Source organism: Rana temporaria, chromosome 7 (genome assembly GCF_905171775.1).
Source record: "Rana temporaria chromosome 7, aRanTem1.1, whole genome shotgun sequence".
Classification (NCBI taxonomy): domain Eukaryota; kingdom Metazoa; phylum Chordata; class Amphibia; order Anura; family Ranidae; genus Rana; species Rana temporaria.
The window spans coordinates 161,870,541-161,897,929 of record NC_053495.1 but is presented as its reverse complement, the minus strand read 5'-3'; the positions used below and the strand labels follow the sequence as shown (position 1 = coordinate 161,897,929).

Below are 27,389 nucleotides of genomic sequence, written 5' to 3'. Positions count from 1 at the left end.
GCCGGGGTGGGACACCATGTCCGAATGGACACAGGGAGCTGTGACTCAGCTCGGGTGTCCCCATAGCAAGCTGTTTGCTATAGAGCCCCTAAACAGGAGGGAGGAGCCAGAAAAACAGAAGCGGGACCCGAGAAGAGGAGGATCCGGGCTGCTCTGTGCAAACCCACTGCAACAGAGCGTGTAAGTATAACATGTTTGTTTTTATAGGGAAAAAAATTTGACTTTACAACAGGGCTCAAGTCCTGCGGGAACGCGTGGGAACGGAGTCCCTGCACTTTTTTCACAGCAGGAACACGGTTCCCTTTGCAAGACTAGAGCAGCCGAGCCGCCGGAGCCAATCCTTCACTAAACGGCGATGCCCAGCTTGAATCCCTGTCAGGGGCAGGCAAACCTTAGTAATCCCTTTGTTACTGGCCGCTTCCTGTATATGAATTAATCGGGTAGTGTGCGGGTATTCCGTCACTTCCTCGATGTTGCAATGTCTCCTGGGAGCTTTTATCCTTGTTCCTAGGAGACATTACGGAGGTCTGCCACGAGTTATCGCGGGATTTAGAACTTGCGTAAAAAAAAAAAAAGGTTTAGTAATTATGCATATGAGCGTATCATCTTTTTTTTTTTTGGTGGGGGACTGGACCTTGGGTTGGAGTTCCCACACTTTTTTTTTTCCCCCAGGACTTGACCCCTGCTTTACAATCTCTTTAACTGCCTGGACTGCAGAAAGTCCATAAAGGTGTACAGGCCATCAGTTACTATACAACTGCAGGCCACGCTAATATTTGAGAGCGATTTGTGTAAGTTGTGTTTTTTTTTTGTTTTGTTTTGTTTTTTATTATTGAAGCATTTTAACCGTTTTATCTTAAAAAGACAGCCCATGTTTGAAAGTGTTGATGAAAGTTGTACTACACAGATCTGTTACAGCAGAATGAGTTATGTATAGTGTCAGTTTATGTGTACAGCAGTGTACAAGCCAAGAGTATTGTACAGTTTGCATGGTGGGTGAGAAGAGAAGGATGGGAATGGCTAGGAAGATGGGGACGGGCAAAAGATCAGGGGATCTGTAACTCTGGGATCATAGTTTCCAGAACCACATGGTAGTTTAGTTGATCGAGTTTGAAGGTTTGGTAGACAGCTGGAGGTAGGTAGTGGTTTTTCCACAAGGACTACACTTAAAGGAGGCCATTCTGTCGTCATTTTGTCATTGACCGTCTTGATTTGACCTATAGGGTGTTTAACGTAGGTTTCCATGCTTTTGCTATGGTCTGGTTGTTGTGAGAATAGCTATTTGGGGTTCTTGTATCGTGCTGTAAAAAATACACATTTTCTATGTCCTCCTGCATCTACCAGTATGGAGTTGCACTGTGGGGATATTCAGAATATTTATATTGTATGTAAGGTGCAATGCTGGAGATCTGTGCTGTAGTTTTCCTGCTAGAAAAAGCAAACTGTATCTGGAGTCTCTGAGCTGTGACGGTTTGTGGGATACAGGCGGTCCCCGGGTTACAAACATCCGACTTGCGACTCATGCTTACAGAGGGAGACAACAGGAAGTGAGAGGAAATCTACCCCAAGGAAGGGAAATTCACTCCTGTAAGAGATCATGGGGGGGGGGGGGGGGGAGGTGTTTTTAAAATCTAATTGTCACATTTGTAGCAATTGGACAGAAAGTGAGTTGAAATTTTCTGAACAGGAACATAGGTAGCAGAACAAATGTTAGAGGGTTGTTGACCCTTCCCTCTGCTATTCAAAAACCTTTAATTTTTTTATTTTTTTTGGCTGGAGCTACACTTAAAGGGGTTGTAAAGGTTCATGTTTTTTCACCTTAATGCATCCTATGCATTAAGGTGAAAAAACATCTGATGATTGCCACCCCTCCGTTTTACTTACCTGAGCCCTGGAAAGTCCTGCATCGCGAACGCACTCTTCCTTTGCTCGGTCTTCTCGGCTCTTCATTGGAGAGATTGCTAGCAGTGCAGCTATTGGCTCGTGCTGCTGTCAATCAACTCCAATGACGCAGGGGGCGGAGCCGAGTCCTGTAGTCTGCGGCTATGGACGCAGAATACAGGACTTGGGAGCGTGTCCGCAAGGTAACCCCCTTGGAAGAGTGCTTTTCAGAGGGAGTTTTCAGAAGCGAGACAGCCGCCAAGGGACTCCAGAAGATGAGGATCAGGGCCACTCTGTGCAAAACGAGCTGCACAGTAGAGGCAAGTATGACATGTTTGTTTATTAAAAAAAAAAAAAATAATAATATTCAAAGCTTTAGTATTTAAAACAAAAATTACCTGTTCCAACTTGCATACAAATTCCAATTGAGAACAAACCTACAAGACCCCATCTTGTTTGTAACCTGGGGTAGAGTGGCCTAGATAGGTTGGAGTTGAGGCGGAAGATGAATCGTTTAATATGTTTAGTCTTTGTCTTATTTCTCCCAGCATGACGTTATGTACCACCAGAATGAAAACAGAGACTTTTGTTTGTTTGGTAGAAATTGTGAATATTTTTCCTAACCTGCTTTCTGCAAGGCCCCTCAGGATCCCCGGGATGTTCTTTTCAATATTGACGTGGCATTCTTCATTCCTCTGAATAAAGCTTATATTTCTTTTTCTATTTTTTCTATGTCTTTTCTAAGAGTGGAAATATAACTTTTGTTTTTAAATGACCCTAGTACTTTTTCTATTTTTTATTTTTCTTTTTTTTTTTCAGTTCAAATTTCCTTTCTCTTGGTCAGTCAAGCTAACTGTTTACTTTCTGGTGAAGATCCCTTTAATTTGTGATTGATGGGAAAGTAGTGTGTGTATGAAAACTACTCGGACAACACGCAGTTGATGTCACAAGGATATAATTAATATTTTATGTTTAAATTTGTAATGCAATCTGAACAGCAGCATCTGTTAATAATTAGTTTTAGCTATTGTGAAAGACTTGACAGTTCAATCTGAGATGTGGATGTCTCTTCAAGGGACTGATGAAAGAGGTAGGCAAATGTTACAGAAAGACAAATATTCAATTATAGCCGAGGAAATTCTCTCCACTGCACATAGATTGCAGCTCATTTTTTGAAATTTGAAGGAAGACTTTTTATAAAATTTTATTTAATATGCAGGTGAACTGTAACTATGAACTTTTTATTTTTTTTTGCTCCCTTTTGGAACACAATCAAAGGCATTTTTTATCAGTTAATGTTACTTTTTTTCTTTTAAACACAACCTCCTTGATCCTACCAGAATTCCTCTGTGTTCATGGCTTCCTGCTTCTAACCCCTTATGCTGCGCCCTTTATCGTTTCTATATGAATGAATGAATGAATGAAAAACTTATATAGCGCGGCACATGCGAACTGAATCGCCTCTGAATCGCCTATATGTTGTAGCAATGGGAAAGTCACGGGCGTGTGAAGAAGGAAAATGTTCTGTAGTCCTTACATTCTCGTGTCCTGCGGTGACAGCACTTCTCAACAAAGGAATAAGTGTTTATTGGTAAAATATAAAAAAAAGATTCAACAAAAGCCACTTTGTCAAAGACTATTAGCTGCAATATATTGATTTTTTTGGGTTCTGGTGTAAGATAAAGTTTATTATATATTACAATCTATGATTTTTGCATAGTTTAATCCTGTTTGATTACTAATCATGTACGAATGTTCACTTTATGAATTGTTTGTGCTTCTAAAAGTCACATTTCCTGCCAACTGCATAGTTGCTTAAAAGGAAAGGCATAGTGTATACCCATTTTAACTAATTATTGCACTACTTAATTTAAAGCAATACAATTTAAAGTGTGAGTTCACCTTTACAGAAAACCTTTAAGGTAAATTTATACTGGCCAGGGGGATTTCATATTTCCAGACTGGTAAATTGACGTCCTGGTGCCTGTCAGCGGGAGATCATAGGGCCTTTGGGACAGCAGGATGGGGAGGGGGTCCAGTGTATATTGACCTTACAGATTTTCTGAAAATGTGAACTTACCCTTTAATTTAAATGTCATAAAATATAGAAATAAGATTAAGCACCAGTATGGAGCTGTTTATTGCCCACTGTTAATTCATTGTTTTTATTGAATTTGCTGACTCAGACTTTGGGAATGAGCAGTAAAGCACAACTATCGTATAGCACTGCTAGCCTGGAAGCGAAGGCTGTGTGTATGTTATATAGCTGTCCAATGTGCATATAAATTTAAAGTCTATCTATATAGTTACATTTTAAAGGCCAAATCCAAGAGCAGCAGCTAACAGCAGTGCGGGTCTCCAGTTGCACCACTCACAAAAAGCCTTGTGTTTTTTCTTTTTACATGATACAAAACATTCTGTGATTGGAAAATGAGAAATCATGTGCGTCCCTCCCCCTTCACCCTCTTTTTTCCAATCACAGAAGATCTTGTATTATGTGAAATATCACAAAGCTGTTGGCTTTTGCGCATGCCCGCAGCACCCAGAAATCTAGTGGAGCCAGTTTGTAATGAGGTATGATTTAACTACTAAACGGCAGCACCGCACACACAGCATACCTATTACCCCTTTCCTATGTAGCTGGTGCAGGATATAATGGAGTGCTGATAGGAGGGGTTTCTGGAGGTGACGTCGGTACAGAAATCAGGCTTTGCAGGCTGCAAGGTACCATGGGATATATAGTCCTTAGAAATCAAAAGTAAATGGCAAAGGAAAATCTGCAAAATTGGACTTGTAGAAAGAGATGGCCAGCAGACAGGCACCCCTGACAACATGAGAAGAGTTATTTTCAAATAAGGTTCTGTTGCATAATGCATTGTCAAAATAATTAGCATTAAAATAGCAGTACAAATTATGTTGGTAAATCGAAGTGTATGCTGTGACCATAGAACTCCTTTTAATTGCTGTACTTGGAGCATGTTTTTTATGTATAAACACATAGATAACATTAACGCGATCCCTTTTTACATCTACTCTACAAATCATAGAATATACATTCCTGTGTTTTCCTGTTAAGGAATTTTCTGCTAACAAATCGCCCATGAATTTCCACTGACCTGTGATAGGCAAGTGAGTAAGCTTTGAGAAAAGCAGAAAAATGTTAAACTGATAGTCGAACATTTTTATATTTTCGTTTAATGGATGTAAAGTGTGTTTTTTATATGTGAACAATGGTGTTTTGTTAGAAGTTACTGCTAGGAACAAAATCATTTTGGTTCTACTTTTTCAACTGTTTTGAAATCGAAGTTGTCAAGGATGAACTTGTTATGGAGACAGGATGAATTGCTCCACAATTCCTAGTGTTAGAGGGACAGTCATTTGTTTTCTTTTTAAAGCTGAAGTTTACATCATTTACCTATAACAAATGTATGTCCTATGATGTGCAGGCTGCTCTGGATTCTACTGAAATCTTCACTGCAGGGCTGCCCTGTCCTCTTCCTGCTGCTGAACTTTTGATTCTCCTGGGGATTATTAGATTCGGATCTCTGGATTCAGCTGCACCAAAGATAAACCAATGTGGACATGCCTCCTGCCGCCTTCTCCATTTACATTCTTTCACTTATTACAGTGAATGGGGGAGAGAATCCTGTTGCTGAGCAGAATCTCCCCCAATCACACATGTAAGAATAGAAGGGGCCGAATATATATATATATATATATATATATATATATATATATATATATATATATATATATATATATATATATATATATATATATATATATATATATATATATATATATATATATATATATATATATATATATATATATATAATTTTATAGCTTAGCTTCAAGGTATTTGGAACAATTTGGGGTTCTAATTTTATGGGAGGGTACTACAAATTTGTGCATAGAAAAACTTTTAAGCTGTAATTAACCTCCCCTTTTCCTCCTAAGCTGTCCTAAAAGGTAAATGTTTAGTTACATGGACAGTTGGGGCTACAGACATAAAATATATACGGCGTGATAGGAGCACACATTGTAGCAAGAAAATTACGTTTTTGAATCTTGTTGGATAGCAAGCAAGAACATATTTGTAAATATTTATAAACTGATCTTGGGTACATTGCTAAAGGCAATATGACATCATATTTAATGTGAACAAGTGTGTGTGTGTGTGTGTGTGTGTGTGTGTGTGTGTGTGTGTGTGTGTGTATATAGAGTCATTATGTATAAATTATGTGCTTGTAGTGTTTGCATTACAGGAAGAGTTGTAAACCATTTCTTGATGAAGGGGTCTCTGATCTTTTTTGTTTTCCTATATAGTTAATGATATAGCAATTTTGGTTTATTTTATTTTCATTAGCTAGCATGTTTACCCTACACGTTGACAGGTGATGTTTGCAGAGAGAACATGAAATAACTTATAGCAGCCAATCAAAAAGAGCCCAGTGCAGTTGGGCCGCATATTTGCGTAAAGGGGTTAATGGATAATAGACAATTTTATATATTTTTTTATAAAGCGGAAGCCACGTTGAATAAAATGTTGGCAGTGTCAATTTTGTTATGTTGCATATTTGCACCGCTTTTTAGCAAATGCATATTTTCAGTAAAAAGTACACTAAAATTAGTTTTGGTGCAAATACACTATACACTTTTTTTTGTGAAAAATAAGATGGGGTAAATAAATACCAAAAGTTTCAAACCTCAAAATTGCACACGCCCGTGAAATGACAAAATACTATAATACCCAAAATTGCCTATAGGATGACATGTTAAATGCCTTTACAGGTTGTCAATTTAGAGTTAACTGTGAATTATGGCCATAGAGCCTAGAGGGACCAACACTTCTCACAAATGTAAAAAGCACATATTTTACTTTTTTTTTTTTTTGCCCTGTCTGGAGCTCCTCATTAAGAGCCTTCCTTGCATAGAGTAATGTATTTAGTAAGTTATAAAGTTTGCATAGAGGATCTGAATTTCCTCCACTAATGTCTTGTTTTCCTGGTGTCTGGCGTATAGCAAAAGAATCCAGTCCTACCCAAGGTCACTCTATATTAGGATGCAGGGAAATACTTTTTTAAATGCAATAAATCTCGGTCCTTTCCATATTCAGAACATACTTTCCCAATCCGCTTTCCTGCTACTTGGCTTGTAAATAGCAAGTTTAAAATAAACCATTTCAATCGGGAAACTTCACCTCTTGCACCCTGTGGCTGCACTAGTGCAATATTTTTGGGGTATTTTAGTTTGTGCTCAGAACATGTAAGAATTAACCTGGAGTCACGATTTATCCCTTACCTAACCTCTATCCCTGATGGTTAACCTAACCCTGTCACTTTGGCAACATTCACATCTGTGTTTTGGCCTCACAGTTTGTAATTGTAAGAACCCCAGTGGGGGGTACCTGCAATTGGCTGCAGGAGGCAGCCCCCTTGTAAGCAGTGGGAGACTGACTGCTCCCTGCAGCCATTTGTAGCTGCTCGCATGCAATTGCTATGCGGTGATCACTTGCATCAGGGATAGATGTTGGGTAAGTGATGAATCATGACTGCTGGTTCTTGCAGGTACATGCCATTGGGCCAAAGTGCAGGTGTGAAAGTAGCCTTAACCTACCCCTACATTTAGCTCAACAATGTTGTTGTTTTTTTTCTAATAGTGTGGATGAGGAGTTGGCGCCTGTTACGTATGTTTTTGTGGTCTGTACCCCCACTAGGGTGATTCACTTTTTTTTATTCCTTCTGGTTCCAACTATCACTAGGACTAAAATTGAAAGAGAACCCCAAATGTTTTAATTGTCACCAGGACAGGGACAGAGGGAAAATCTTTTATAGGGGACACCTGTTTTGGTGATGGCTGTATACAAAATTGGGGGTTCAGCTCACTTTTTGATGTCCCTTATTTTCTGTCGTTTCTGCAAGACAAAGTGAAAGGAAATGTCTTGAATGGATCACAGATGGCAAGAAAAAAACTGGCAGGGGTTTTAACAATTTCCTGTTCTATTCAAAATGGTAAAAATAGGATTTAAGTTAAAAAGCCAAAAAACTAAGACTTGCTTAATTCTCACTTACTCGAAAATACTCCTTAACCCCAACCCAGGTTCCCAATCACCCATGGCCAATTTATACTATGTGTCGTGTTATGAGTTATGATGCACTGGGGATTATTTACGAAAGGCAAATCCACTTTGCACTACAAGTGCAAACTGCACTTGAAATTGCACTAAAAGTGCACTTCGAAGTGCAGTCGCTGTAAATCTGAGGGGTAGATCTGAAATGGGAGGGGAAAGGAAGCTCTGCTGATTTTATTTACCAATCATGTGCAAGCTAAAATGCTGTTTTTTTACTTTCCTTGCATGTCCCCCTCGGATCTACAGAGACTACATATCCAAGTGCACTTGTAGTGAAAAGTGGAGTTGCCTTTTGTAAATAACCCCCATTGTGTTAAGAGAAACCATTAGTTTAGAAGAAGCCCAGAATGTAGATTAGTTTAAGTATTTACTTTGGGCCAGTAAAAAAGATAATCTCCAGATGTCACCTTTTGTGTGGCCAATGAATACAAGGCTTTCTCTGATTTCTCGAAGTGAAGTGATTGACATCACAATCTGTCTTGGCCAATCAGAGAAAACCATGTATTCGTTGAAAAAAATACAAGTCTTTTTTATTTATTTCTTTATAAGTGGCGGATGTGTGGGAGCAAGCAACCTGTTCTGTATTTAAGATTCGTTGACCGGAGTATATGTACATTGGGGTGCCATTGCAAATGAATGGCAGTGCACATAGTATTGTTACATTTTGCTTAGTGTAAACAATGCATGGGTGAGAGAGTTCTGAACTCAACCGAATAGACTTAAACTATGCTTCTGAGCTAAAATGTCACGGGAAGGGGAATTGTTTTTCCTGATATGTATTAAACCATGTTGTTGGTTATTTTAAAGTATTACAGTTTAGGTATAAATTATTGATTGTAATTATAAAAAAGGGTAAAGCCTTAATTACTCTTGTAAAACGGGGAAGAGTCGGGACCTATGACAGGCATTCGTTGGTCTCTGCTCACAATAATGCCCTGGGTGTCACTGGGATAGGACTGGGGCAAAACTTTTATAATTTGACAAAGTTATATACAGCACCAGCTAGTGGATAAGTTGAGAATTCCATCTGCAGGAAAGTAGAAAGTTTAATGTTTCATTTTTTGTTTTTTGGGGGGGTGGTTATGATTCCTGAGCTGTCTATCCATTTCCCTGTATCAATTGGTGGAGGATAGGTCAACCTGACAGACATTTTAGCATCTGAGTGACTGTTGGAGCCATGTGGTCTCCAAAAGCAGAATGCTGTTTTACTCGTAAATGGGTATTGTAAAAATCCATATTCATACATATTACTCCTTTAACTAAGCACATAAAATTAGCCATCAACATAACCTATTCCACTTTTCTGGACCCTTACCCTGATCTTGATCCTCCTCTTTAATACCACTAACACTAAAGTAACCCCTGAAGACCGTTGCCTTGTCCAGGTAATGGAATTATCAGCACCAATATTCCTATACTGAGAAACTGATTGCAGTAGGTGGTTTGATCCAAGTGCGTAATAATTGTTAATCCACTTTTTATGCTCCTCAAAGCTGATCAAAAATACAAAAAAACATGAGAGCTTTTTGATCACTGGAGGGAAGAACATAAAACAAAAGTCAAACAGTGAGTGTGTAATAATACAGATGTTTTACACTTGCATAGATCTTTGTGAATTCTTGATAATAAATATATTTTATATATTTATTTTCCTTGATATTGCTCCTAGTATATTTCCCAAATGCTCCAAAATAGGGAGGAAAAAAATTAAGTATAATGAAAAAAACATATCAAACAAATGTTAGATATCTCTTCCCCCTCCTTTCTGTCTCTCGTCTTTAGCTGTTCTCTGTACTCATAGATGCTGTTGCTGTCATTTCCCATGTTTGATCAAGAGGCTGCACTGCACATCTGTGTGTGATCTTTGTGACATTGTTAAACTTCTGCAACTGAAACTGCATCCTTCATACTAGATTATGAGTTCCTGTTGGAAAGCTTCCGTGTCCAATTCCCTGGTAACAAAGCTCAGGCATGCTTCTCGCAAGCAGGCTGCTAAATCCCTGTGAACGTGATTGAGCTAGGAAGGAGCTGGCATGAAACATTGTTTTAGACACACAATATTCTTCCTTACTAGGACATGCAGATTAGAAAGAATGTGACTTTAAATTACGAAGTTGCATTCATCTAAACTTTCTGAAATGGGAACGATGGAGATGCAAAATTAACACAGAATTCACTCCCAATCACACAAAGCAAGAACTCTAAAAAATTGGCGGGTCAGCTCACTAGTGTTTATTTATTTTTTCCAAAGTTAGTTTCTCTTTAGTAACCTTTGCAATTTATCAATGCAATAAATTTAAATTTGGCAAGTTTAGTAAACGTCTGAAAGTTGAAAAACAATTTCTTATTCAGCGCTAGGTGCATGCAACCCAATTAAGGGACCACTAAGAATTAAAGAACTTAGAGATTTATTTCCAAAACATGGACAATTGGGAGCTGTGTAGTTGTATGTGAAATAATGTCTTGGGGGGGGGGGGGGGGGGAACAATGGGTGTAATTTAATAAAGACTTTGCAACGCAGCTCTGGCATTATGGCTGTATGACTCTTGTGCCAAATAAAAGAAAGGTATGACAGCTCCAACACATTCATAATGTTTGTTTATATATATATATATATATATATATATATATATATATATATATATATATATATATATATTATTAAAATATATATATATTATTAAAATATATATATATATATATATATATAATATTAAAATATATATATATATATAATATTAAAATATATATATATATATATAATATTAAAATATATATATATATATATAATATTAAAATATATATATATATATATAATATTAAAATATATATATATATATATATAATATTAAAATATATATATATATATATAATATTAAAATATATATATATAATATTAAAATATATATATAATATTAAAATATATATATATATAATATTAAAATATATATATAATTGTATACAAATTTATTTTGCTATGGTCGTGACAAATTCATTAGGGCATATATATATATTTAAGTAAACTAGGCTGTGAACAAGCCCAGTGTGTGGCATGTGGATAGTGCTGACTCTATACATCAATCTATCCTATGCACTAACTTGTGTTGTAATATAGGCAAGACACACTTCTAATGAGTGTCTGCACCACCTTTTCATGATTTGAGGGAGGGACATTTTTTCCATAGATTATAAAGTACCTTGAATACACGTGGGTTGAATGATGACTTGTTTAGAAGTAGTTGTTGGATTCACCCAGTGTTTTTCAGGTTGCATAAAAACAATTAAAATCTTGTGTGACAATGCAAAGGTGCTCATTTTTGTGTAACACGACCCTGTGTTTTTTCCTGCAAATGTAGTTGCCACAATGGTCTTTAAGTAAATCTGTCCCAAGAGAGCAGGAATAAACTACACTTGATTTGCATAGAACTTCGCTTTATCTATCGTTTGGTTTCCTAATTTGTTTGGAGATGTGGCTTTCACTGAAGGTAGCCTCTGCATATAATTTTTTTGCTATAGGCCCAGTATAATTTCCCTAGAATTTTTACAGGTTTACTTTAAAGCTTTAAAGAAGTTCAGCTACTTTGTAATAAATAAATGCAGTAAAGTCCAGCAGGGTGCATGTCACCTCCTGGACTTATTTCATTCCTTTACATCTGACAAGTTTATGGAGCTTCCAGAAGACAGTTTTGTATTGCATACATTTTTCACAAAATAAAAAAGGCTTTTGTGAATGGGCAGCAGACCAGAGGGGTGGCAAGAACTGCTGTGCTCCTCTCCTCGCGTAGCCCCCCCCCCCCCTAGTGTAAGTGGGCATAAGTCCAAGAGGTGGCATACACCTCGCTGGACATTAAGTATAACTACAGGCAATGAGAGAGAGAGAGATTCCAAAATGGCAGAGTTGTGTAAGCTCTCACTAGCAGAACCCTCCTGTCTTTGAACTGTATTATAACTGTACCGTATGTCCTTTATTTTGTAAAGTGCTGCACAAACCGTTGGTGCTATACATCCTGTATAGTAAATGCCATTGAAATACCAATCCTTTGGTAAATTTAAAGGGTGAACTTTAAGCAGCATGTTTGATGGGGTACCAGGAATGTGTAACTTCTGCACAGAACTGGGGTCAGCTAGCCAACCTTTCCTTACAGGTGTTGGCACATGGATTACTTTTAAAAAGTAATATTCTAGAAAGATGAATCGTGCTTTAGAAAATATCATTGTAAATATTTTCTTAAAAATACTTTCCACAGTAGGGAAACAATAAAGAAACAATTTCCTGTTTTACTTGGATTTATCTTTCTCGGTGTGTTTACTTTGGACTGAATTCAGCCTGAAATGTGACCCAGTAAACTCGCTCCCACATCTATGCCTGTCGGTTTTGCACATTGCTCACATGTTTATGTGGCGGTAGGGTAAAATGTAAATCGGATATTATGGTTATGTTGTGTCACAGCAGTTGGTCCGCTCTTTACTACAAGTATACTGGGTGCATTAGTGGGGGAAAGGTCTCCTTTTACATTACATTTTTTTTTCCCCCTCTCAATGGACACGACACACAATTTAAAACTTGGCTTACTCAACAGATTTTTAAAGCTGGACTCCAAGATTCTGGCCATTTTGGATACCTAAATCCCTCTATTCTTGCTCAATAATTCTGTACAGTTTAGTTGCTGCATTTAAAAAAAAAACTCCAGCCCATTTAAAATAGTAACCGCGACCCGGTCCGACTCTCCGGGACCCGCGGACCTGATAGACGCTGGAGTCCCGCAATCGGTCCCCGGAGCTGAAGAACAAGGAGAGCTGTGTGTAAACACGGCTTCCCCATTCTACACTGTGGCGCCGTCATTGATCGTGTGTTCCCTTTTATAGGGAAACACAATCAATGACGTCACACCTACAGCCACACACCCCTACAGTTAGAAACACAAATGAGGTCACACTTAACCCCTTCAGAGCCCCCTTGTGGTTAACTCCCAAACTGCAATTGTCGTTTTCACAGTAAACAATGTATTTTTAATGCATTTTTTTCTGTGAAAATGACAATGGTCCCAAAAATGTGTCAAAATTGTCCGAAGTGTCCGCCATAATGTCGCAGTCACGAAAAAAATCGCTGATCGCCGCCATTAGTAGTAAAAAAAAAAAGTAAAAAAAAAATAATAAAAATGCAATAAAACTATCCCCTATTTTGTAAGCGCTATAAATTTTGCGCAAACCAATCGATGAACGCTTATTGCGATTTTTGTTTTTTACCAAAAATAGGTAGATGACGTATCGGCCTAAACTGAGGAAGAAAATGTTTTTTTTTATATATATATTTTTGGGGGATATTTATTATAGCAAAAAGTAAAAAATATTGCATTTTTTTCAAAACTGTCGCTCTGTTTTTGTTTATAGCGCAAAAAATAAAAACCGCAGAGGTGATCAAATACCACCAAAAGAAAGCTCTATTTGTGGGAAAAAAAGGACGCCAATTTTGTTTGGGAGCCAGGTCACACGACCGCGCAATTGTCAGTTAAAGCGACGCAGTGGCGAATCGCAAAAACTGGCCAGGTCCTTTAGCTGCCTAAAGGTCCGGGTCTTAAGTGGTTAACAAATATTGCTTTTCTTGGGTCCTCTTATAAAAGTTGTTTAAAAATCCTTCCATTCCTTCCAGTCTGCTGATCTGAATCCCTGTTCCAATATAAAATACCTTGGCTATGTAGCCTAGTACATGAGTGAGCATACTTGGGAATGATGAGAAAATGAGTCTTGTTTGATCTGATTGAGCATTCAGAGATTTGCTTATGTAACCATGATTGTGGATACATTTGAGTCATATGTTTGGCCTTTGAAATGGACCCATGCTCCAGATCCTTTACAGCATTGTGTCATTTGCAGGTCTCTGACATTTTTGGTGTATTAATAAAACACCTGTTTTTCTATAGTATGTCTTGTCTGACACCATATTGTTTTCTTCAATCATTGTATTCAGCCAATCAACGCTGTATGCATTCATATATACAGCAACTGGAGTGCCAGAGGCTCCCAATCCTGCACACAAGTTAACAGAGATCAAGCTATTACTTTCTAAGGGAAGATGTTTTGTGCTTTTATTAAAACAATTGAACACCATTTAAATAGAGTAGTTTGTGAACATGTCATATTATGTGGGAGATGTCATGGTGTGCTATATTTACTTCACTGGGTAATTTTAGATTCTCTGAAGTCTTGAAGACGTTCTGCCATCTGCAGATTACACCATGCTGATCCTCTCAGAGATTTGCTTCAGTTATATCCATGCTTTGGTTTCACCAGGACCTGCATCACACAAGCTGCTTGACTTTTTCTGACCTTCCATAAGAAGGCAAGTTAACACATTGAGTGCCATTAAGAGCATATTTTAGTATTCCTTCTATGTCCATGCACACTGATTCTCACTTCGCTAATGCATTCCTAAAACATGCAACCCCCTCAGGGATACCTTTTCCTAAAGACTACAACCTTTTTAACTTCCCTTCACGTTTGTTCAAGTGTGTGCACGTAAATGCACTAAAACACATGTACGTGCACTACTGCACATTTACTTGCACACATAGAAAGGCTTACACCAGCCTAAATGCACATCAAGTGCAATTGAAACCTTTGACGATGACTTTCATTTTTTAAAAGTGACCTTGATTTAAAATGTGATAATACAATAGGGCAGCAACTTAAAGGGGAGTTCCACCCTAAAATGGGATTTCGGCTTTAAGGGAAGGTGACCCACTGACATGCCACATTTGGCATGTCATTTTTTTAAGAGGGTTTCAGCTCCCACTTCCTCCTTGGGTGCCTGAAGGAAGGTCACTTCTTCCCCCTCCAACCCTCCCTCTCGACAATCCTCTGGGACACGTCAGAGGTCCCAGATGATTGCTCGGCCAATCACTGTGCGCGGCATGCACAGTGTGTGCCCAGCTGTGAAGCCACAGCCGGGTGCCCACAGTAGTGATGCCGGCACTGCAAATAGGAGGGGGAGACGAGCGGGGCTTCGTTCCTCTTCATCGCTGGACCCTGGGACAGGTGAGTGTCCGATTTATTAAAAGTCAGCAGCTGCAGTATTTGTAGCTGCTGACTTTTAATATTTTTATTTTAGTAGGAAGTCTGCTTTAACATCTAATCAATAATATTCGAGGTGCACAAAATTGAATTTTTGGTGTGGAAACCAAAAATTCAGGATGATCTTGGCCGAAACCTAATGACCGTTTAAAATATATATAGAGATAGAGAGATATATATTTTGTATTATATTTAACTTTTTAATTTTCATATGAATTCACATGAATATGAACCTATTGTCTGCCATTATTCACTCAAGAAAGATGCATCCCTTTAAATTCTATGTATGTGTTCACACTGGTCACTTGCGCTTCCGTTTGTAGCGTTAAAGCTTGCTTCATTATCAGTGAATTAAAAAATGCACATCCCGATTGAAATGAAATGAAAATGCATCAATAACACATCGTTAAGTTTTTGATGCGTTTGAGTCATGTGACCTGTAAAAAAACGCACCATAGGCACAGTAAAATCTCATCAAAATCACATTTGTTTTCGCCGCCATTATCGCCACTATTTTCCTTTTTGGCAAAAGGCCCAAAAACATAATTTTCATCCGATATGTTTTGGCTGTCAAAATTTCAGTGCATCCCTAAAATATATTTAAAACCACTCTTTGAACGCCTGTATCAAGCAAATGTGGAGCAGTCTATAATACCCTGCAAAAAACATCTTTATTTAGACATTTGCATTGGAAAATGGCATTTGAGATGAGTTTAGTTGCCATGCACATGAAGTTACTTTGATTTCTGTGAACCCGTGACCAGTTTTCTTTAAACACCTTTATGAAAATAGGAAGAAAGCTCTGTTTTACGATGTAAAAAAAAATCCAAGTCGCCTTTAGATTGCTAAAGGCTGACCCCCATTGCAAAAGGTAATGAACACAAGGGATTATCCAAATGGAAAAATAGAAACAAATATTTATTTTTAAAAAAAAACTCTAATCTGCCTTACAGTATCCGATTCATCTGAAAAGTAAAATTAGTACATTATGGTTTTACATTCTGTATCTTTTTTGTAAATAGCCAAATGTGTGGTTAAAATGAAGGCAAGGCAGGTAGATTAGGCACAAATCCTCCCTAGCATGCACTCTTATTCCTTTTTGATGTACTATTGAATCAGTAAGTGTTAATGCCTTCTGACCATATATGCATTTATATCCTATTGAGCAGCTCTTGTGGTTGCGAGTATTATGTTGAGCTGGCACATATTAAAAACCACCAGAATGTTTCCGACACCACAAGGCTAAATTGGAATTCTGTGTGCATATGTAGGTTACTGGCAAAAGTTTTTACAGATTAGCGTCAGTAAATCAACAAAGTGTTCTGTATATGACCATAAACATTACCTTCATTGATCACGGTCACTGGAGGCACACGAAATGGACTGACTGTTGGCACTGGAGCTTGCGGTGGCTGCCGGCTGTCCCTGGCCCTTGGGTATCCCGTGTCCCTCTGAATCTCATTACCACCTGCTAGTCCAGGTGTGTACGGTTTACTGTTTGGGATGTGTTGTGGCACCACCTGTACCAGAGGTGGTGACCCCTGGCTATCCCTTCTGGAAAAGACACTCATGCACTGTTCTTCCAAAAGTGTTATTATGGCTGACTGGTTGTTGACCAAATCGACGAGGGAGGCATATTTTACTTCCAGTTCTTTGTATCGCGTGGCTGCTCGAAGCATCTCAGCTGTTACATTAAGGATCCTGTTTTCTAGCTGAGCAATTTCTAGAGAATTATCTCTTTTACGTATAATCTCATGTAAGAGCTGCATATAAAGCTGTGTCACGCGCGAGTTCATGTTACGGCTCTCTTTTCTCAGTAACTTCACCTCACTAACAATATTCCCATCAACATCCACTAGAACTTGTAGCATCTCCATCTCTCGCCTCTGCTTAGTTAGCGAGTCTTTAACGTTTTCCAAGTCCATTCTTGTCACCTGGTCTTTATTTGCCCCAGGTCCTTTGGTGCTGACACATATTGGCCCAGTGATTTTCTGTTGGGGTACCAAGAATGTATAGCCACACTTTTTTCCATCATTATTTTCCGCATAGTCTGTAGACCGAGCAAGTCTTATTGAAGTTCCACTTTGACTCCCTAACTTGCTTTTTGCACAATGTCCTGCAGTAAACAGAGATAGCAGTAACACCTTTAATGTCCACAAGGTGGTGTCCATCTCAATCCGGTCGAGACTGCTGTCCAGACAACTAAAACAGAGAAGGTAGAGTTAGTTATTTTGGCAGCTGTAATGCATTTGTTATTTTGGAGAGTTTTCAGCAGAATTATTATAGCCTTAAAGTGGAACTACTGCCCCATACCAGGTTGTCTGGGCTCTGTATTTCTAAGTACTCCCAGGAATAGTTTGTAAATACCTTTTGATCCTGACACTAGAATTACTGGATGTATACTTTGATGGGGTGACGAGGCTTTTTCTCCTGCTTAAATGCTGGCACACTTGATACTCCTATCGGCCAATAACTATTTCTCTGCACATAGCCCTTTAAATGGTGTAAAAACTCCAGCATTGCCTTGCATTGTCTTGAGTATTAACAGAAGTTATGGAATAAAAAACACACCTACTCACCTACTTATATGCAGCGTCCATCTGATGCTGCATCTGGTTCCAGCCGCCTCTAAGTGAGCAGAGAGCTAGTAACTGTCAGTCAGCAACTCTCAGCTCTGCACCTCCAGCACTCTTGGAGCACTGGTTTGTACAGGGGGCGGGAGCAGCTGGCTAAGGCTCTCAGTGGTGTGCTGAGAGGCTGAGCCAACTGCTGGCCAAGCATCTGGGTGGATCCCGAAATTAATGTTGATCTCTCTAGAGCCTGGAATGGCTACTGTCGCGTCAGCTGACTTAAAGTGGAGGTTCCATCAAAAAAAAGTTTGCTTTAAACTGTAGCTTACGACGAGTAAAAAATTTTTATTTTTATTTTTTATCTGGAAATGCCTGTTGCTATGCGGTCCCACGAAATCTGCCTTTGAAACCACCTAGGAATCTGACATCTCCCTCTAATGCTCCTGGAAAATGTGTGTCGTCATTTCCCAGGATGCAGTGCGCTGTCCAATTATCACTCCCCATCCAAGACTTCCAGGAAGTAAGTGCCTGTAGGCTTCACAATGCCCACAAGCAAAATGACAACGGTGTAGACATAGTTTTATAAACTATCTTTTTTGAATAACTATGCGGATCGGCGGCGGATTGTAAAATAGTAAGTGACCAGATTTATATTATAAAAACGCAGGATGAAAGGACATACATTTAAAAAATGCTAATTGTGGTTGGAACTCCGCTTTAAGCACACTGCCAGCTGAAAAGTTGTCACAGAAGTGCAGAACTAGGTGCACTCCTGTGACTCACAGGAGAAATGGGGCCAAAAGAGCTTTGTTTTTGTGTATTTGTATGGTGCTTTTACTAAGGGATGTGATGGATTTTCTTTCCCTGCTGCGCAGAGAAAATCCATCACATCCCTGCTTCAGGGCGGAGCTCTGCATGGTTTACAAAGCTCCGTCCAGCCTCTTTTTGAGACAGTGAGTGCTGGTGGACAACCATTGGCTGGCACCTGCTGATTGGCGTGTATGCGTGCCCCCTACCCAGAAGTGTGTATGTGATTTTATATATTTTAGATAGATATATATATATATAATTATAAAATTTAATATGGGATTTGTACTGTGCCGAATACGCTCCCTTAGAACTACCAATAATATATATGTGTGTGTGTGTGTGTGTGTGTGTGTGTGTGTGTGTGTGTGTGTGTGTGTGTGTGTGTGTGAGAGAGAGAAATTTTTTTTTTTTTTTTTATGATGCAATTCTGCACAGAATGGCTGGCCGCCTTGTAGCAGTAAATCTGCTAAAGGGCAGTCATTGCGTAAGATTCCCCAAAAAAGTAGTTGGCTTCCTCATTTTCTATATAAGCATGTATACCCTTTTTTGTCCTCCCCTCTTTTTTTTTTGTAGCTGTGTAATTTTAAATATACAACACCTTTCTCTCTCTTCCCCTAAAATGCAAAAGGTTTGGCCAGTTTAATGTTCTCCACACTATATAGAGAACCTAAAATGATTGGTTACACAGGGAATCACAAGTGCAGTGATGCAGATGTATGGCCCATCACACTAACATTCCCTCTACATCCTTGAAAATAATCTCATACTTGGACTTATGGACTGAAAAGTTTTCAGGTTGTCAGTCAGCCAGAATAGATGAAAATATGCTTCAGAGAGATTTGGATCCTCATCCAAAAAACTATTTTGGATAAACTCTTGGCAGTAGACAAGGGGTTGCAAATTTTATAGCTGTAAACATCTGCTAGACGCAGACCAGTACTGCTTCTTGATTGCTCCTGAATTCTGCAGCACACGTTGCTTATATTGTTTGGCTGGAGCTCTGACTCGAGACATGGAAGCGCGGCCTGCTTCTCTGTGTGCCAACATGTTTCCCCTGAAGAAATTCTCCAGAGTATTAAGTCATCAATTCCAAGTTTATATTATTATATAAACAAGAATGTGCTATGCAGGTACAACATACATGGAATAGAGGTCTGTTTCTGATACATTTTAGGTTTTATTTTGCTTTGTGTGTGTTGGGTACCATTTTTGTTTGTCTTATTAAAGCCAAGTTATACTAGGGGTTCTTGAATTATGCCAGAGTAATTCAAATTGAATTTTAACAATATATTTGTATTGCTTATAATAGTAAATGCTTTAGCTGCATTCCAACATAGCCAATTATAACTCTAACTCTATCCTAGAGATGTGAATTATGGTACCTGTCATGTAACCGATACCTTCAAGACCTCATCATATAACCAAATAGGTGTTGTGATACCAATACATGGCCAATGCCTGTCAGCATGAGAAAGTGCAGGTGTACAGCAGCACATCAGGTATGTGCCGTGCCATTAGGAATGATGCAGTCGTGAACAAATTCACAAAAGCTTTGACAGACCGCATACATTTTAAGTCTAACGGTACAATCTATGTGCAATCGCCTACTAGATTTTCCGAAAACTATGCAATAAAATAGCCTAACTAAACTCTCCACTAATTTTATCTTCAGTTAGGTAGGCCCTTACACCAAATTTTTATTGGTAAACCTAAAGGATATTGTACAGTAAGATTGCAGTGTATGCAACCAGCAGTAGAATAATTGTGCCACTAACAGATTGAAGCCACCAGCTGCTCTACTGCAGATCACACGCCAGCCACATGTTGCTGTGTTTACAGCCAGACTGGATGCATCAACAGACCCGTGTCATGCACATCACATACCACCACCATCTAGTTCCTACTGTTGCCAGTTTAGTTGATGTCATTTTAAACAGGCAGTGAATTTTTTTTTCAACTCTGATTTTATCAAAAATCTAATTTACATGACACAAACATTATCCACATCCTATAGGTAATGATAAAGAACATACCACCTTACTATAATATATAAAACATAAGACCTATTACATATAAAAATATACCAACACACTGCAGGAGTCATTCCAAAAAGGGGGAGGGGGGAAACGGGCAGTGTATTTTTTAGATAACTGTGGGGATTGGGCTAGCAAGACTGATTTTAGAATTGCAGAAAACAAATTCTGTGCAAAATAAGAACCTACTGTAGTTTTTTTCCCTGAGAGATTTGTTACCCCAGTAAAACAAGACCTGTAGTCCCTAGTAAGTGCAGACTTTATTCACGCAGAAAGCCGGTAAGAGCAGACTTTATTTACGCAGAAGGCCAGTAAGGGCAGACTTTATTCACGCAGAAAGCCGGTTAGAGCAGACTTTATTCACGCATAAGGCCAGTAAAAAAACAGTTGCTTTTATGCCACTTTATTTACAACTGAGGGATAAGAGCATTGAGAAGCCCCCCAGTGCCCAGCCACTTACACCTTCTATCCTAGCCTTTCTTGCTTGGGCCCATTAAGGTCCCTTAAGGATGTGGGGACAAGTGACTGTTGCGCAAGGTTTGTCTCATGACTCCCTCAAAAGGATACTACCATGGACAGAGATCACTATGCCTAATGGTAGGAACTGCCATGACCTTGAGGTAAGATATATTGGCCCAATAGGGCTCTTGTCCTGGGCATCATCATCTTTGTATGTTGGTAAATCCAACAGAACTGAAGAAACAACTAGTTGGTCGATACAGTTACATTATATGAAGCTCAGTTAATAGACAGCCCACTGAGTAGGCTGTTGACTGGTGGAGTGAGCCATGTTGTCAATTGCATGTAATAAACACCCGCCTGCAGTAAAACACTCAAGCACATAACGTGGCTCTTTCAGTTAGGAGGTGAGCATGAAAGGGGTTTCATGAACTACATGTGCCCACCACAGCAGCACAATCCCTATATGCAGTCCTAAGGGCTTGCTTCATATATTTTTATAAAATATAATATAAAAAATGTGTGTGTATGTATGTGTGGATGTATTTTTTATATTCCATGTTCTTAATATAAACTCTGGGGTTTCTACCCTTATTATTGACCTTTTCTTTTTATAGAGCCTAAAAGAACATCAGTTTCAGGGAATTTTACAAGCTACAAAAGCTTTTAGTCACAGCTGAATAACCATCCATGGAACACGAGATTCAGACTTTCTATATACAATCTTTTTTTTTTTTTTTTTTAGCACCAAGAAAAGCCTTTCTCGTATGAAGGATTTTAGAACTTTTGATAATTGTGATCTTATACTTCAGAATTTTCCCTTTTTTTTCCAGTTTTTCTCTACATTTTCCTCTTACAAGATGTGAAAATGTAGGATATGCATTTTTCAACATTTACGTAATTTCCTCCCTCTCTTTGCATCACAAGCACATACTAAAACTGATTTATATTCATCTCTGTTAGGTGACCATTATTGCAGAGGTGGATTATGGTTTTTTTTCTTTGATGTGCACCCAGCTCTGCATCTGTTTCTATTGTAGTCTCTCTTGGCTATCCTGTTGTAATGCTCAGTGTCTCCTCCCCTCTGTTATAGTAACTTAACCTGGATTCATTCTCACAGATACAGAAATTGCTGTATATGCACAAAATAAGAGAACACCCCCTTGTTTCATGTATTCAGCGCTGCAATTGCTTCCATATGCCATAAATAGGTCACTTTTTATTGGGTTACAGTTTGATGGTGTAGCGGCATACTGGATATTTGATAGACCTAAAGATCTTAAAGTTCAGGCACTGAAATGTTGTTTTTTCTTGCTTAATGTTGCAGGTATGTGGTTTTGTCTGTGCCGGTATTCCTGAAGTGCGAGTGTGTAATTCTAAAATGTATTTTGATCATCTTTGATACTTGGCTCATTGTGCCAGTATTCGGTATAACAAGGAAGATTGAGAATTGAGCTTAGAACTGCATATAGGGAGCACATTCTGCCTGTTGTAGTTCTACACATGTGGCCCTTGTACCCGTAACAGTACTTTAGTAGGTACAAGGGGTAGCCCTGCTTGGCAAATTAAAATCAACATATTTCCTAAAGTTTTAGGAAATAATCTTATAACTAATTTGTATTCATTATTGTTAGCTCTTTTAGCCCATAAGTAATTATTTAGAAAGCTTTCTAAAGCCTGCTGTACACTAAAAATAATTCCTGTTAACTCCGGTCTAAGCTGATGTACTAACGATCTGATGTTAGTACAATGATCTTCCCCCGCTGACCTGTACAGACTAGTCAGCACTCTCCGCCATTGGGATACAATGAAAGACCAAGGTTGAGTAGTTTTGCTTTACCACCAAAAGACCTTTTTTTTAAAGTAGGGATTGTTATATTTTCTTAACCAACTTCACTTCCCTGCGTTAGAAAATTATACCTACTAAAGCATATCTAAAAACTAAAGCAAACTGCAGCTTAATAATCCATAGATATGGTGGCTGCAGTAGTTTCTTTTTTATAGTTTTTTTTTTTCCCACCCATTTTATTTTTACCTGTTGATCCAGCCAATAACAAACTTCCAGTCTAATAGTTCACACCATTGCAGTTGTGGGAATGTGTAAATCACATGTAAATCACATGCATATCCACACCTGCAGCCAAAGCACAATGCAATTAATTCTCAATGGCACCCCACACTTAAGAAAACATGGCACATTTTCAGTCACAGAAATGCATGGTGTTTTGGCACCATGTGGTTTCCATGCAGTTTCAGGGGGCCGTTTCCTGCAGGAAATGGGCTGCTGTATCCGTGCAAATGTCCGGAGCAGCAAACGCACAGTTGGAACCTAGACTTTTTGGTGGGTAGTGGCTGGCAAAAGCTCTGAGGTCATCAGGTGCCAGTCTGAGCTCCTGGGTGGATCCCGACCATGTGGTCGGGTCGCAATCTTTACCCTGCCTGGACCGTCTCTGTGACGTCAACCGACAGCGGGCTTCAGTGTGCTGTTGGCTGAAAACGGGTCACAGGATTTCAGAACAAATTAGCTTTGGCTGTACATCACCTTTTAAAAGAAGTTCAATAACCGACTTAATGGCTGGATCAACAAGTTATAGAACAGTTACAGGAGGGACTCAGAAAACCATAGACTGCTGTGTTAATGCTGTTGGAGGACTGCATCATATGCCAGTTTTGATTTTGCCCATCATTCCACTTTAGGTTACATTTTTTTTCCAGCAGTGCTTTTCTAGCCATTTGCTACAGCCATAGTTGACTTTAAGGCTTCCTGACCTGTTGTAAATTCAATATTTTTTTAAAACTTTGCTACATATTTTGTTTGATCTGTAAAATAAACCAATGTGGGTTTCTGTCGGTGATGACAGCTCCACTTTTAAATGTTATGTTTAGGTAGATTATGAAAAGTGTCACTTGGACGTGAAAAGTATAAAGAGAGCATGTAGTCCAAGGATTGATTGACAGGTGGCACAGCAGAGGTGGCTCTTTGTGACCACCATAGCAGTAACAGAAGCTCTCTGTGCATATCTACAGGGAATCGATTCAGTTCTAATACACATGCCAGAGAATTCCTAAATAAACAGATCTCACTATAGTATTTTTGTACTCCAGATTGTGACATATGAATATAATTTGCCAGCTAGCAAGCATATTTTATCATTGTAATTCTGTAACACTTGGCAACCAATCAAATATCACTTTTACCTTGTCGAAGGTCCAGAACTGTTGGCAGAGTGCACCTCACCCTTGTCCTTTGCAGCACATTATGGAATGAAACCGTAAATGTTTCTTCAATAATTGCCTTCTGACTGTACCTACTTAACTAGTTATGAATCACATTATAAGTTGTTAAGTCTTGATCTAACCTCATCCTTTTATTTTAATACCCTTTCTTTTATATTTCATACTTGATTTCATTATTGTAATATTTATCTGTAGTTTATCATGTTTTTCGATCCGGTGTCTTGATTCATAAAATTACGTTTATTAATTGCAACCTCTAAAGTCTATGCAGTAGTATATAGGTTACCTTTATTGCTGGTAACTGTGTAAGCCAAGAGGAGTTCAGGAAGATACTTAGGTTTATGAATAGTGCTGGATTGTAACTTGTAGAGCCCAATAAACTGGTGGTGCAGAAGGGGAACATTGTAGTTCTATAACGGCTTGATATTCAACAGCTACCTACTTCTAATCTATACCACGTCCCAGTATTCAATCAGCACTTCCAGCTACCTAGCTCTTCTATTTCTGCAACAGAAAAACTGCAATCCTTTGCCATATCTTAGCCCTCAGCAAACACACGTAATATATTACAATAAACTTTAGCCATACAAAAAATAAGAGCAAGGCCCTTGAAGTAGCTCAGTTTATGCAGGCTGTCATGATCTATACTGCTTTTACCGAGTTTTTCCAGCGTAAAAAAAAACAAAAGCTCAAAAATGCTTCCCTATTAAAATGTTCACACTGGGGTTCACTTGCAGTGAAGAAAATCCTGCTTGCAGCATTTTTGGCGAGTTAAAAAACAAAAAATAACTCACCTTTTCATTGAAAGCAATGTGCCTTTTTGCAGTGGATCAGTGTGAAAGCAGCATTATTTCTAAATATAAGAGAAATATGGACCATAGTAGATTTATGAAATAAAAAATAAAATAAAGTCTTACTCATCAGGCAGATTTTAATGGCTAATACTAGATATCCATAAAGGCTCATTAAGCATATACCCACCCCTAAATGCTAATAACCTTACTTCTATTTGGTAGTATCCAGGTTCACATGATTTTTGTACAGCTTACTGTGTGATGTTTCCTATTTTATTCTCCTTCCCAGTTCTTCTATTACTAAGCTGTGCTCTGGCAGACCCAGGTTCTTGCTGTCAGAGAAGGGTTAACAGCTTCCAGATGTGCTTGTGCGCTAAATATCCAAGGCTTTTTTCAACTGAGTTTCTTCTCTTTTTCTAAACATTTAGTGTTAGAAAGACATAGAACGATTGCATGCAACAAACCTTTTTCAAGACAGCCTAGGTCTGTTTTGCCTCCGTGTTCTGTAAAAATGAGGTGAAAGATTTGAGCCAGGTTTAGATCAGAATTCTTCAGCTCTCGGCTGCATCTTGCTTCCTCTGTAAGCACGAGATTGAGTTTGAATGCAGAGTATTCCGATGACTCCCCTGCAGAGTCCTGGGAGAAAATGCAAAGCAGTTCATTGCAGCTGGAGTGCTGGTGCTGGAAGAGAAGGGAATGCCTTTGCTGTCATAGGCTCTGGTAACTCAGCCAGCTGGCATTCTTCAAGTCCAGTGCACATGCAAACAAGTAAAAACTAATTTAATTTCACTCTACTAAGCCTTTTTTGTTCATCACTGGATTGTGAACTTAGATCTCCAGGTTGCCTGGAGTATTGAGAACCATGGGACCTTCGAGCTCCTCCATGGTAGGGAGGTTTGGTTCCTTGGAAGAGTGCCTGGGATGTTGAGTTGCCACTCATCAGAATTTTAAGCGGGCTTATCTTTTGTTAACTAATTATACCCCACAGACAAAAATCCTTTCTTATAAGCACCAGACTTTCATCCTTATTTACAGTGTTTTCAATTCCAGTATTTGAGAGAGATACAATATATTGGCTCTAATTTGCCTTTATGGACACTTTTTGCTAGACTTTTGGGGCCACTTAGAAGGCATTAGTACAAATATAAGGCTTCATTCCTGAGCACAAATCCATGGATCTTGGATGATATTGTTCATCTGGCAAATCTCCCAAATAAAAGTCTTTTGTGTGTGTGTAGTCTTGCTGCTGGCATTTTTTGGCGCTTTCATTTGACTGAGTGATGCGTAATCCTTTTCCTGAAAGCTTTCACGGTGTCGCATGGTCCTGCTGGCTCTCGGTACCAGGAGTGCTTCTCAGCACATGTGGCTGTAGTTATGTCCATGGTGTCTGAACCTAAACCTACCAGTGTTTGTTTATTAAGCTCTTTCATGTATACCCGCAGATTTCCTGTGGGCGAGATAAAATGTGCCCATTTAATAAGGAACAATTGACTTACCTCAGTGCCGCTTTCTCTTTTTTCCCGGGACTGTGTGTTGAGCCCAGTATGCTCTGTGTTATATCCTTGTTTAGATAGGGAGGGATACAAGTCTTATGTAATGTGCCTCCTCATTGAAGTCTATGTAATCTGAGATTCCGACCATGCTGGGATCTCTCTGGTCTTTTTTTATTACACTTCTTTATGGAGGTGGAAAGAATAGGTTAACAAATGCATAAACCCTTTATTTAAATTGCTTTAAAGTGGATGTAAAACCCACTCTCATCCTTTCTAAACTACTGCCATAGTGCTGATCTATAAGGATATAGATGCCTCCTGCATGTATCCTTACCTGTCAAATGTCTCCCCTCTGTCTGTTATAAGAACTGAAAAACTGCAGATTCTGTGGGTGGATCTGTTGTCTGGAGCTCGGTGGGTGGAGTTGTGATGTCAGTAGACTCCCCGCCCACCTCTACACTCCCCTTGTCAACATGCATTTGTCCTGTGTATTACTTACACTGAATTCTGCTATCATCAGTAACATCCAGTCAAAATCCAGAAAAGTAACCACATGACTTCAGAAAAGGAGTGGGGTTGGAATTAAAAAATGCCGGTCTCCAGGCTAGTGCATGAGATATGTAAATAACCTGTCACTCACAGCAAGGGGGCGGAACGGACCAAGTTTTTTTTTCTCTGTTAGTCCGTTTTTAGCTCATTAAACAATAAAAGGATTGCTCAGAGCTGGATTAACTGTGTGGCAGAACTGGGCACAGATGATAGGAAATCTTTTACTCTACATTGTGACAGAAAAAAAAATCGGGTTTACATCCTCTTTAATTGTATTTATATACTGTATATATTACATTTTAGTTGGGTGTTAAATTTTAGGTATAGATCAGGAAAAGTCGGGAGTACTTGCTCAAACC

At 38.8% G+C, this 27,389-nt stretch overlaps 2 protein-coding genes across 5 annotated transcripts in view; one reads left to right on the top strand and one right to left on the bottom strand.

Annotated features, from left to right (window-relative positions):
• The window catches only part of ANGPTL1 (angiopoietin like 1), a 31,660-nt gene extending 4,815 nt beyond the window's left edge, over window positions 1-26,845 (bottom strand). Inside the window, exons 1-2 of one of the 4 annotated variants that reach the window (XM_040360344.1) lie at window positions 26,816-26,845; window positions 16,431-17,287 (exon numbers count right to left, since the gene is read on the bottom strand). In XM_040360344.1, the coding sequence (XP_040216278.1) occupies window positions 16,431-17,256 (826 nt within the window). In that variant the 5' untranslated portion in view covers window positions 17,257-17,287; window positions 26,816-26,845. Of the gene's footprint in view, window positions 1-16,430; window positions 17,288-24,988; window positions 25,012-25,452; window positions 25,693-26,484; window positions 26,660-26,815 lie in introns of those variants that run through there. The other 3 variants (XM_040360343.1, XM_040360342.1, XM_040360340.1) reach the window with 3 other exon arrangements.
• The window catches only part of RALGPS2 (Ral GEF with PH domain and SH3 binding motif 2), a 281,112-nt gene that overhangs the window by 176,509 nt on the left and 77,214 nt on the right, over window positions 1-27,389 (top strand). The gene's annotated exons all lie outside the window — the stretch shown is intronic.